The following is a 13,931-nucleotide window of genomic DNA, read 5'->3' as shown; positions in this document are numbered from 1 at the left end:
GCTCTTAACTAAGCTGGCAGCACTAGACTGGGTGGCCTGATTCAGAAGAGAAAACATCTCTCAGTCAACTCTCAGCAATCTGGAATATCTCTGGATTGCAGCTTTCTAAGGGCGTTTGTGGCATTGTTTTTGCTTAACATCCCTTTCAAAGGCTCACAATCCATGGTGCACACAAATAAATACACACTGATGTCCTGTCTGACTCTGTCTCTGGCCTCATCTACATTGCAGAGGGAATATAGTTCGACACTGCTTTAACTGCCATGATCAATGTGATGGGAATCTGAGATTTGAGTCTTGCGAGTTATTTAGCCTTCGCTGTTAAGATAGCTCTGGTGTCACAGCAAAATACGTACAGATCTCAGGATTCCATATGATGGAGCCATGGCAGTTAAAGTGATGTCAAACTGCATTCATTCTGCAGCAGCCTCTGTGTCTTTCTCTCTCATTCCCCTTTCCTCTGCCACTCCTCAGGCTGCCAAGTGGGGCAGTCTCTTCCACCCTCCTAATAACCTGCCAGCCTGCCAGCCTGCCAACCAGCTTTGTGTATGCCTCCTGCTCTTTTCCTGATGAGTAGCAAACCAAGAGACTTGATGACAAGATACAAAGTGGGTCTGGCATCCTCCAAAGAAAGCTGGACAGAGGCATCACCTGCTACTGAGATGGTCCCTTGAGCTGCCTGGCCCCCTTCAGCCCAGAAAACAGACCCAGGAGAGCGCTGTTCACACAGGTGTGTTTGGAGGACAAGGGAGTCTTGGGTTGGTGACAATTGACTGCTAAGGGTGGATAGCTTTCATTTTTGTTTGTTTGATGAATTCTGCTCCCTTGAACTGCTGCCTGATGGAGACATTGAGCAGACAAAACTTTCCTCAGCCTGTTCTCAGAAAGATATTAGATAGCACAGCAATTGAGTGGATGGTTGAGGTGTGTGGTCTTTCAGGTGTTGTTTCATTTCAATTCTCATTGGTCCTAGCAGGCATCATCTATGGAGAGGGATGATGGAAGGTGCCATCCAGCAATATCTGGAGGGTCACACAGTCCTCATCCCCTCATCCAGCGGAAAATCCCATTTGGAGTACACAAGCTTGTGGTTCTCAAAATATCGGGGGAAAGGGGAGGGATGTGATGGATAGGATGGGACAGACAGAGACTTAGATGGGTTCTCATGCCTTTCACGCTAGAGTGATGGGCATCTTTCCCATTTTAACACCATTTGGGGTGGAGAATCTGATCTTCTTCTGATTGTTGCACCTCTTACAGGAAGAAGTACAGAGGCCATCTGAAAACTCAGTAACTTTAACTGGAATTTCAAAGAAATTTTCTGGATAAGCATTTTCAAACTAAGTGCAAACTAATATTATGCTCTGAAATTTTGGCAGTATTCCTGGGGAACCCCTTTCTTGAAGGACATAATCAAGTAAAACTGGGTACAAAACTGCAGAGAGTTTTTACTGAGCATAAATTCAGCTTGACTAGGTTTGTAAAATCTACCTTCTGTTTTTAACTGTCCCAGAATCCACCAACTAGATCCAGATGCCTTACAAGTAAAGGGTTCTGAGCCAAATACTTTGTTTTGAATACCAGAACCAACCAGAGTGACTTACAGTTCTTTCACACAGCAATCCACTTCTAGTCACCCTGGCTGCATCCACAGTGTGGGAACAATCCGGTTTGACACAACTTTAACTGTCCTGGCTCAATGGTATGGAATTCTGGGAGCTTCTGGTGCCACAACCGTCAAACCGGATTATTTTAGGCTATGCACTGTGTTGCTGCTTCTGTTATATGACTGGGAGTCAGATTACCTAGAAATCTATCAGTGACTGTCAGCCTAACCACAATTTAGAATAGCCATATGTAAATGAGAACAGGGCTATCTGTACCTCTAACAAGTTGTGTAGAAGAGCTATTCCAGCAGATGATGGTAACATGGACCCCAGCCCTGTTATCCTTTCCCTTTCCCTTTTGTTGTTGTTAATTGTCACTTTGACTTATGGTGACCATATGAATGAGAGGCCTTCAACACACTCTGTTAGCAATGTCCCATCTATCCCCCATGAAGCAGTTTTCCTCTTTTCTTTGCATTCCCACGTTACCAAGCATTATTTTTTTTCTCATGAGTCATATATTCTGTATGACTATATTCTATACCACCTGTTAAATTTGCAATTGCAGCCATGCAGAGATGCAGCAGAATTGCCTGCTCTCTGCACTTAAAACAGTGGGGATATCTACACTGTAGAAATAATGCAGTTTGACACTACTTTAAATGCCACAACTCCATTCTACAGAATCCTGGGATTTGTAGTTTTGTGAGGCACCAGTGCTCTATGGCAGAAAAGGCTAAAGACCTTGTAAAAGTGTAAATCTCAAGATTTGTACTTAAAGTGGTGTCAAAATGCATTATGTCTACAGTGTAGATGCAGCCAGTGACTCATGGAGAAACACGGGTGGTGGACACTTATTTCTAGTTACACCTACACACTCGGAGTAAAGTTTCAGGGCATGAGATTGATGTGTGCCTCCAGTTTTAATTCTGAAACTAAAATCATGTCTCAGCTGGTAAAGGTTTGGGAACATTGCTGTGCTAACTGACCAGGGTGATGGATAGCTGGGTGTGGCGAATGGCCTAGACATTTTGTGGGGTCTTTAATAGCAACTTGATCTATAAAAAAGCAGCAAGTGACACTTTAATGGCAATGAAGAGAAGTTTCCATGAAGATTAAGCTGCTGTTAAAGTCGTCAGAGCAGGGCCATGGGCCATGAAGGTTAGTAGACAGAGTTAAGGGAATAAGATGGATACCAGCACTTGTTCTCCTCCTAAAGGTTTGTAACTACATTTTTCAGTGCCCCAGGGAATGTCTTAGAGTACACTTGTGGGTTTCTTTTTGTGAGAAGGAGGAGACAACATTTTAAATACAATAAACAGGTAATCTTAGACCTTGCATGCATAAACATCTTGTTTCGTAATGTGACTATAAGCATGTGGGCAAGGACCTCAAATTGCAATATAATTATTGTACACTGCAGACTTCTGAGGCACATAATCTTCTTCATTATCATTCATCTGCTTTGTAAGCTTTATGTATGATACTTCTTATAAGGCTTTCTCCCCAGCCCCCATTTAATGGGGTGTGGTTTGAGATGGTGGCCCTGGTATTGTGGTGATTATTTAAAACAATACAAATGCTTCCAAAGCCAAAATACATGCCCATTCTTTTCAGACACTGCTAAATCTGAAGAGTATGAACAAACCACACAAACCTTGCAATGTGGACAAGGTTAAGATAGCAGGAGATAATATGTTTTAAAAATATAGAATGGTAGATATAAATAAGATAAAGAAAAAATTGTAAGATACTCCTTTTGCAATTATCTTTCCCTTACCCCAGAAAAAACGTCAATTGAAGTAAGTGGCACTTCTGAATAGAAATGTATAGGACAACACTGTCAATTAAAATATGTAAACTTGAGCAGGGCAGGGTGGGGTGGAATATGGCCTTTCAGATTCTGAAACACTGCAGTTCCCATGCTGGTCACCCTTGGAGTTGCAGTTCTGCAACATCTGGAGGGCCACATGATTTATACTACCATTGTAAACACATGAGTATATGCAGTGGTTTTGCAGTCTCTGATCATGACATAAAGCAGGAAACACACGTTTATAGAGAGGGGGGAGTAGAAAAATGTTTATAAAAGCTACATCTTGATTTTCAGCAAAGTAGGTAAGATAAGGGAAAGGATTAGGGGAGAAGGTGGCATAAGACAGTTGCAGAAGTGACAGTTACAGTAATGACTCGAGTATTATTTTGTGATGTACCATTTCTCAGTTTCACAAGCTAAAAATAGTATGTACGTCAGGATGAGATACAGTATTGTGACATATGTTAGACACAGATATATAATTTTATTTTAAAAATCCAGTCTGGAAATAGAGTGGAGTTTTGGTATCTGCTGGAGTTTGATTCTATGTATGCTCAAGTCTCATTAAATACAATAGCATAGTAAAATGGTGTCCCTTATACAAAATAGCAAAATCAAGTTTTGCTTTTCGGATTTTAAAAAAATATATTTTCAAGTTGTGGATGGCTGAATCCATGGATAAAGATCTGTACATAAGGAAGACTGACTGTAGTACTGAAACAAACCCATTACTGAAACAAACCCCATAAAGATCCACCCTGGGTGGTAGAATTGGAATGGGAAACCTTTGACTCTCCCAATATTATGGACTTGATTAGACTTCAGAACCCTAATCCAACATAGGCCACTAGTTAAGCATAATGGAAGCTGGAGTGCAAAACACTTGGAGGGCAAAGAGTCTCCCATCCCTGTCAAATAACTTTTCTGTCATTCATCTACCTACACATCTTATACTTGCTTTTTGCTCCTAGTTCAGGGTCAGTGAACCAGGCTCTCAACCTCTCTTCTGGCCTTCCCAACAGGAAGAGAAGAGCTATGCAGAGATGCCAGCTTTGCCCACACTCTTGTTCCTGATGCTCGGCTTTCAGGGCAGCCTTCTGTGCCCCCAGAGCTGTGACTGCCCAACTGAGAGCGGTGTGGTGTGGTGCAACAGGCGGGATCTGGTGATCATCCCATTTGACATTCCTCGCGACACCCGTGTCCTTTACCTTGACTCCAACTGGATCACTCATGTACCAAATGGGGCCTTCCATGGCCTGAAACAGCTCCGTGAACTCCACCTTGCAGACAACCTCATTCAGAGCATTGCTCCAGGGGCCTTCCGGGGCCTGGGTGGGGGACTAAGGCTGTTAGACCTGTCGGGCAATCAACTACAAAGAATGGAGGTGACTCCTTTCATCATGTTGGCATGGGTTCGGCTGGAGCTCTATGACAACCCATGGCACTGTGACTGCTCCATGCAGGAACTGATGGGGGCCCTCCCCTTGGACCCCGAAACAGTGGAGGACATTGTGTGTGTCACAGCCACCTGGCAGGAGTACGCAGGCAAGACCCTGGCCCACCTGCTCAGCTCAGGCATCAACTTCTGCCTCAGTCAACAGAGGAACACTGACCTAGCCATGCTGCTCACCATGTTTTGTTGGTTCACTGTGGTCATCTCTTACGTTGTCTACTATGTCCGGCGCAACCAAGCTGAGTCTCGGCGCCACTTGGAGTATCTGAAATCCCTGCCGCTGCCCAGCAAGCAGCCGAGCCCAGAGGAAGAGGAAGCGGAAGAAGATGACACGCTCAGCACCATTCTCTGAGGGCTGGACTTGTACAAGATGGAGCTGCACAACAAATGCACACTTTTCAGGTGGGAGTTATGTGCCCAATATAAATTGTTTTGGAAGCTTTTATTTTTTAAAATGTCTTTAACTGTTACAGTTTTGCCCTATGGAAACTAGAGATTTAGAAGAAATTCTGTGAGGAGCTGCTCGACTCCCAAAGCAGAACAGTTCCCAGAGCCCATCCCAGAACCACCTACCGCTGTATTCACTCCAATTCCAATGATGAACCTACTTAGGGTTTCAGATTGAACTTTAAAGGAACTATCCTGTGTTGAATCTATTCTTGGCATAGGTCTTAGACCACTGCTTTAAAGTTTAGACTAATCTTCAGGACAGATTAATTGAATCCACCAGCCATCACAGCAAAAAACATGGTTTAACCCGGCACCACCTCCCTGTGGCAGAACAACCCTCTAGGTAGAAAAACTATTGGCTGTGCTAGCATGGTCCATGCCATTGTATTGCCCATCTCTATATACGGCTGTGAAAGCTGGACAGTAAAAAAAAAACTGATAGGAAGAAAATCAACTCATTTCAAAGGTGCTGGAGGAGAGTTCTTACGGATACAGTGGACTGCTAAAAAGATCAATAAATAGGTATTTGAGCAAATCCTGCCTGAATTTTTCCTAGAAGCCAAGATGACTAAACTGAGTACTTTGGCCATATCATGAGAAGACATGACTCTCTAAAAAATATGATAATGCTTGGGAAGATAGAAGGCAGTAGGAAAAGAAGAAAATAACATAAGGGATGGATAGATTCAATCAGGAAAACTATGGCCTGAGTCTGCCAGGCCTGAGCAGGGCTGTTGAGGATAGGGGGACTTGGAGGTCTCTCATCCATAGGGTCACCATAGGTTAAAGTTAACTCGAAGGTAGCTAGCAACATTGCTGGCTGTAGATGCTGGGAATCAAAATCCAACACATTTGCAGGGCGCCAGATTAATGAATACTCAGCTGTAGGCACCATATCTCCTCTTCAGATCAGTTTTTTAAAAAATTATTTTATTTATTTTATTTTATTATTTTATTTTTTTCTGTACCTTTATTGAGAGGCTCGGTTTAGATATAAAACTCATATTACAGTGGAAATCAAAGACATATCTGTGTTAGTCTGGGGAATCAGAGTGCAAAGGGATGGTAGCACCTTTGAGACTAACGAAAAGAAAGCAGTTAATAGCATGAGCTCTCATAGATTTCCTCAGATGCATGAGGTGGAATGAAGGATCCAGGGACAGACCTATATAAGCAGGCTGTGTGTAAGAATGCCAAACTTTGTGGGCATGGAGATGAGGTTACAAGTTCAGTTATAACAATGACCTTTGGGGAACAAAAGCAGGAGGAAGGATGTTGCCTAAAACCAAGGTGAGTAGATAACTAGGTGAATGAGTATTGGAATGTAGTGTGGGAACCAGAAAGAAGGCATCTTAAAATTACAAGTTGGCAAACACACTCTAGTAGTTGCAGTCCAACAACTTAATCTATGATGCCCACTCCAGGCTCCATTTTCTAAAATGTGGCGGTGACCTTGGAGATGACAACCATCACCCCTGCTATTGCTTGGACTTGCTGTGGGGATAAATCCACCCATTTTAAACCTATAAGCCACATATCCTCCTTGTTGCTCTCAAAATTTCCCACTTGGTAGAGGCTTTGGCTGCATCCACGCTGCAGAATTAATGCAGTTAACACAACTTCAACTGCCATAACGCATTGCTATGGAAAGCTGGGACCTGTAGTTTCTTGTGGCACCAGAGGTCTCAAGCATGGAAGACTAAAATATCTCACAAAACTACAAATCCCAGAATTCCATAGCATTGAGCCATGGCAGTTAAAGAGGAGTCAAACTGCATTATTTCTGCAGTGCAGTTGGGGTCTTTCTTTTGCCTCCCACTCAACCCACAAGGGCTACAGCCCTTCCACAGCCACTCTTTCACACTTCAAATAAAGAGACAGGGGTGACATTTAGGGTAACCATCCTTTCTTCTTTCCCCATGGAAAGTGTGCCATGCTCCTTTAGTTGTGGCATGAGAGGCCAACCCCGCCCCCAAAAAACACTACCTGTTGTAGTTCGCTCTATATCCTTTGGTGAGGTGACTTTGGCCTCAGCCCTATTGTTACTCCTGACTAGAGAAGACCCATTGAATTAATGAGATTGGTTCACTATTCAACAATTGGTTTCATGGGATTATTGCTGTCATCATTATCATCATCATTTTATAGTGCCATCCATGTACATGGTGCTTTACAAACAGTTACAGTATAAAGCATATTAACTATATTGGAATAAAACTATTCCATATAAAACTATTCCAATAATATAAAAGATTAAAATACTGTACTAAAATACAATAAACACACACATGCACACACAATGCAGAATAAAATAAAATAGTCACTATGGGTAATCAAGTACACTAAAAATACAAAGCACCAATCTTTGCATTAATCTGTGTATCTTTGGGTTTACTCTAATTGGGACCAACCAATAGGATTCTAACCACTCTCTGGGCCCCTTCACACTACAGAATTATACTGCAATGATTGCACTTTAGCTCCTGTGACTGAGTCCCGTGGAACCCAAGGGGATGGGTTGCAGAGGAGCTCTTTGGCTGATGATCCACAATACCCCCCTTCCAGTGGCAATCCCAGGAGTCCATAGGATGGAACTATGGGAGTTAAACTGGAATCGTAGTGCTATAATTGTGTAGTATGAATGGGCCCTCTTTAAAAAGTCACACCAGCTCCTGCATACCTGCCCACCAAGCAACTGAAAAAATAATGAGTCTACACAAGCCAACCCTCATGAAGCTCGAAACACTTAATTGTTTAAAAACTAATTTTCCTTTCTTGTAGGTACACGCATACATACACATATCCCAATCATCATCATCATCATCATCATCATCATCATCATCATCATCATCATCATCATCATGTTTTTCTCATAATTACAGGCTGCATAGGTTTTCTCCACTGAATTGGACCCCCTTTTACTAGGAGTTGTCCGGTTTATCTCTTCCCATTTGCCAGGGATTTAGGCAGAGATATTACAGCTTAATGCTAGGGGATTAACAGTGAAAACAATCATAAATCCCTCTCTCCTAATCCTTTCTTTTTCTATAGGGATGCTCCTGCCCCATCTGCACAGCTACAGCCACTTTCCTTTGACTGCCTCCTTCCTCTCCCTTGCAGCTGCATATTACATCAGGGCTGAGCAATGCCCTCTGCAAGCCAGCAAACCCTCAGTTCAGACCTTTGGCAAGACCAGCAGTCTACTAGGCAGAGAGGAGGTAAAAGAGAAATGGAGAATGAAGTGGAGACAGCAGAAAGAGAAAAAAGAAAAGAGGATGACAGAGAAAAAATAGGGTGTCACCAACCACTTTGGCTCTTGTGCTGCCCACCACTGGATAGGACCTCATCCCTGCATTGTGGTTGGTGTTATTGTGCACCTTCAAGTTGTTCCCGACTTATGGCAACCTATCATGGAGTTTTCTTGGCACAATTTGTTCAGAGGAGGTTTGTCATTGCCTTCTCCTGAGGCTGAGAGTGTGTGACTTGCCTAAAACCAGTGGGTTTTACAACCAAACCGGGAATTGAACCCTGGTATCCAGAGTCATAGATCCAACACTCAAACCACTACACCACACTGGCTCCCTTTGTATTATAGTAGAAAAACCTAATGCCTTTTCATACAGTTAAAGTGCTACAAAGCCACTTCAATTACCATGGGTACATTCCTATGGAATCCTGGCATCCACAGATAAGGGTGGGACCTTTAGGATTCTCAGCCGGAGAGATCTAGTGCCTTGTCAAACTGCAGATCTCAGGATTACATAGGAAATCATAGCATTAAAACTGTCTAGCATGAAAAGGCCAAAATTTCAAGACCTAACTAATACTGCTTCTTTTGATTCCTGTTATCTGTATACAAAATGTATTTCCAAACAGGTTTCTCTCATTTACATGTTGTTTCAATTGTATACTAGACCAAAATTGGGCAATCTATACCCCTTCACATTTTGTTGGACTACAACTCCCATTGTGACCCTTGTCTGAGGTGAGGGAAGGTGCAGTCCAACATTGCTGGAGGGCACCTTGTTGAGAAAGGCATAGATGCCCAGTCTGATCTCTTTGATCAGAACAAGTAATCCAAAATATGGCTGAGCTTGGACCTAAAACACATGCAAAAGGTAATTGTGCTTGGAAATGTATTGCACGGATGAGATCTGTATCAACTGCTGTCAGTCACAATATCCATGCTATTTGGAAGAAGTAGCTGGGGGGATGACTACATCTTCCTTTTGAACTTTTCAGAGGCATTGAGGTGGGTTACAGACCGCCGCCGCCGTTTGCTCCGTGCGGGAGCCACAGCAGCCACACCGCGCGGCTCCCGCACAGACCAAAAAAGAAGCTCCAAAATGGAGCTTCTTTAAGCGGCGCCTCTATGACGTTGTGAGGCACCAGGGGCGGACTCGCGATGTCATAGACGCCGCGATACGTGCGGACGCACAGCATCCGATACGTAAATATTGCGGTAGCCGTGTGGAACAGCCGCCGCCATATTGTACGTACAGAATACGTACTAGGGTTAGGGGGGTGCGGAAGCACCGCCCCTTCCTAACCCTAGTACGTATTCATTACGTACTAAATGGCGGTGTGTAACCCGCCTAAGTTGCCCATCCTTCAAAATAGCTAAACCAAATTAATTTGCAGTCTAATGTCCCAGGGCCTTTCTGGGGTTGGCATACAAACTAATACAAGTTGAGTATCCCTCATTTGGAATTCCAAAATACTCCAAAATCCAAAATGGTCCACATGGGTGGCTGAGAGAGTGATAGCTTTGCTTTCTGATGGTTCAATGTACACAAACTTTGTTTCATACACAAAATTATTTTCTATGTGTGTAAGATATACAGTGGACCCTTGTTATACGCTGGGGTTTGGTTCCAAGATCCCCCGTGTATAACAAAATCCGTGTATGCTCAAGTCCCATTAAATATAATGACATAGCAAAATGGTGTCCCTTATAAAAAATGGAAAATCAAGGTAAATTTATACTTTTTGGGAACATTTTCAAACTGTGTATGCTTGAATCCGTGTATAAAAAATCCATGTATAAGGGCCGACTGTATATGAAATAAACCATATATACTTGACTATAAGTGGACCTCATGTATAAGTTGAAGGCAAGTTTGGGGGCAAAAATTATGGATTTTGAAATGAACCATGGATAGGTCAAGCATAAAACTTAGAGCCTAAGGATGTAAAGGATGAAGGAAAAGAAAATGATGCCAAAAAGCTTACAAAAGTTTAGCAGTTGTAACTGTTTGTGCTCACCCTAAAGGATGGCTGGATGAGAGAATAGAGCAGAGTCATTGCTTCCAGAACAGATTATACTCCTGCTTTTCACCAGGGGATGGTTCTATAAGGGTTAAAGTACAGTACTTACATTGACCCATAGATAAATCCACTCAGCTTTTTTGAGTCATTTTTTACTATATACAGTAATTCAATTATGTATTTAATATTAATATTCCAAAACTGGAAACAATCCAAAATCCCAAACTATTCTCATGCCAAGCATTTCAGACAAGGGAGATCCAACCTGTACCGAGAACAGTAACACAGAAACCATGAGGAGGCCAGTCTGTAAAGTAAATGAATTTGAATGTGACAAAGCGTACATTTATCTATATATGCACTTTATTGGTAGTCTCTGCTGCACTCATAGGTTGGCTCATTTAAGCTATTTCATTATGTTATAGATGCATTTCATAGAGCTTACTCTCTAGTAGTCCATGAAAACTTATAATGGAACAAATTTGTTAGCAGGTGCAGACACAATTGCCAATAAAAACAAGGTGACCTGTTTGCTGGGCATCACATTATCTCTTGTAAATGTCTACAGTTCATATCCCTGCTGAAGGGACTGCAGCAGGGTCAGGTAAAACAAAACACTGGCAACCTTAAAGATGTGAACCAGCTCTTGCTCTGAAAGCAATGCAAGATGCTATGTTGAAAGGAGAAATTATTTTCAGCACTGGATATTTTAGATGCTGCTTTTTTATAGAAATTGGCTCTAAAATGTAATTAGGTCCTTCATGTGTCTTTGGAGAGACAGAAAGCAAATATCTTAAAATAAAATATATTAAACCCAATAATGGAATTTGCCCTTTCCTTCCAAATATGCTTTTATCAGTTTTTGACCAAAGACTGTTCAATTTAGAGCCTCAGATTTCATCATTTCTGCTTATTCCCAAGCGCTGCTTTTCAAGCCACTTGTATGGGCCAAGCCTTTCAAGTCATTTGACAGGATCTTGGTAATATTAGAACTCAAGGGCTTTGTGTCTCGTCAGCAAGGCAGAGGCTATCTGCTGCCTTTAAACTTAAACCTCTCTCACTCTGTAAGCATCATGGCTGCACCAGAGAGGACATCTTTTATAATTATAGTCTAAAAATGTATAGGGCAACAGGAGGTATAAGGAGTGCTACACAAGCCTTTAGCAAAGTCTCTTATTAAGACTGTAGCACAGGGATAGGAAAGAGGACCCTCCAAACCATTTTTCACCCCTCCTGCCCCTCCAAATACATTTTTTAAAAATGACATCACAGTTTGGCACCAAAATCCGGCAGAAGACAGCTAAATGCACTGTAGCCCAATGGGAAAGGAATGACATTGACTACATGGGACAGGGACGGGAGCAATGTGGCTCTCCAGAGGTCCAGGTAGGACTTCTGCTCCCAGCATTCTTCACCATTGGTTGTGCTGCCCAGGGCCATGGAGCACCATGGTGTGATCCTTATCCCTGACAGAAAATCTTCCATTGCAATATATTGTCGTTTATTGTTGTGTCATTTCTGACTTATGCCAACCATAAAGCAAACTTATCATGGGGGTTTCTTGGCAAGATTTGTTCAGGGGATGTTTGGCAATGCCATCCTCTGAGACTGAGAGAGTGTCACTTGCCCAAAGTCACCAAATGGGTTTCATGGCCAAACCGCGATATGAACCCTCTTCCCTAGTCATAGTCCAATGTTCAAACCATTAAACTACACCGGCTCTTCTTGTTGTCTATGATCAGATTCATTTACAGATCATTTCTATACAAATATAAGAATAAACTATCATATGTGGGTGTTGGGGCTGGGACTACATTTGGAATTTAGCAGGTAGTGCAGGGCAGGCCCAAGTTATTTTGCTGCCTGAGGTGAGGCAGTGGAATGGGGCTTACTAACTTACCCACCCAGCCTTGGGTGCAAAGTATCCCAAGCCAGTCAAAAAGTCACTCTTAAAGAAACTCAGTCTGATAAGAATGGATTCTTCTGCCCAGTTGCAAATAACTCCTGCTCTATGGGGAGAAGGTTCTTGAGCGCTGACATGGCACAACAGCAGGCATTATGGTTAATAGTAATCGTTTAGACTAATATATTAGTCCTGGATTCATCATTGTCACTGGAGGCCCAGGGCTCTCAAGTGCCTTTTACCAGCATCAACTATTTTGAGCCCCCTTGGATCCCATATTGGTGAAAAGACAGATATAAAGTAAATAAAACAATAGCTGCAGCAGTTCTTTGAGTTAGCCTGGCCACAACAGCCCAAGACATTGTTCACCTTGGATTTGGTTTATTATAATGTACTCAGGTGTATGGCTGCCCTTTGGTGCAGATGCTTGTCGGACTGCCAGGAACACCTAAGAACTTTGCAAAGTACTTCACAGACTGATTATTTTTGCCGCTTGGCCAAATGTTTATGAATCCTTAAAGAGCTTGAGAGACTTACCTGAGAGTTTGTCTGCTTCTTTCTAAAACATTTGGTCCCTGAAGTCATCCAGAGATAAGTCCTGCTGGTGATGCCGCACACTTGTGAAGTCTACTCTGCAGTTGTTCAAAGCACAGCATTTTGTGTGGTGGCACCACTAAGCAGAATACTCTCTGCCATTATATATACTCCAACAATTCTTGTTCTGGGCCACACATTGAAGGCATGCCTGTTTGTGCAAGTGCCCTCAGTCTGATTCAGCCTACTACGTATTTTAAGTCTTATCATGTAGATCAGTGGTCCCCAAACTCCGTCCTTTGAGAGATTTTGGACTTCAGCTCTCAGAAGCCTCAGCCATGTTGGCCAATAGTCTGGGATTCTGGGAGCTGGAGTCCAAGATTCTTTAAAGAGCACAGTTTGGGGACCAGTGATGTAGATAGTGTTTATTGCTTTTATATATTATTTAGTATTGTAACTTTTGTTACCACTTTAAAATATTTATAAATATCTTGTAATGCTTATAAATTCCAGTTTATCGATGTCTGTAAATAAACACAATCCACAGGTTCCCTTTATTCTAGAAAGTAAAAACCTGCTTTGCCACCCCCACCATTAAACATATAGGACATACCAATTATGACGCTACAATATGGATCCAGAAAGAGAGACGACTCAGGTTGTGGATCCTGGACACATCCACAAATCTAAAATTGCCTTGTCCCTTACTTCTGGAATTTTCCTGACAGTTTTCTCCCACAACCCAACAGAAAAGGAAAGAGTTGAGATTTCAATGTCTCCATCTCTTCCTCTTCCAGTCACTGTGCTCCTACAGGCATCTGTATTTTAACAATGTTTGCATTTTACTTCAATGCATTTTACTTACAGTGACTGACTGTTCATATTTTGGAGAGGAATTTC

At 42.4% G+C, this 13,931-nt stretch overlaps 1 protein-coding gene across 2 annotated transcripts; it reads left to right on the top strand.

The window, feature by feature from the left end:
* Positions 1–529: 529 nt before the first annotated feature.
* Positions 530–11,332, top strand: LOC149322689 (leucine-rich repeat-containing protein 3-like). 2 transcript variants are annotated; one of them, XM_089481635.1, is made up of 3 exons: positions 530–730; positions 4,446–5,278; positions 8,378–11,332. In XM_089481635.1, exon 2 carries the CDS (start codon positions 4,467–4,469, stop codon positions 5,226–5,228), a length of 762 nt encoding a protein of 253 aa, XP_089337761.1. In that variant the 5' UTR covers positions 530–730; positions 4,446–4,466; the 3' UTR covers positions 5,229–5,278; positions 8,378–11,332. The 2 variants fall into 2 exon arrangements, with proteins under 2 accessions (XP_089337761.1, XP_089337753.1); XM_089481627.1 differs by having other exon boundaries at positions 4,395–5,278.
* Positions 11,333–13,931: the final 2,599 nt, after the last annotated feature.

The sequence above is a fragment of the Sceloporus occidentalis genome, unplaced genomic scaffold (genome assembly GCF_023333645.1).
Source record: "Sceloporus occidentalis isolate IW3139 unplaced genomic scaffold, rSceOcc1.0.p SCAF_1, whole genome shotgun sequence".
Lineage (NCBI taxonomy): Eukaryota > Metazoa > Chordata > Lepidosauria > Squamata > Phrynosomatidae > Sceloporus > Sceloporus occidentalis.
The sequence above is the reverse complement of the archived record's forward strand: the minus strand, read 5'-3'. Positions and strand labels throughout refer to the sequence as shown.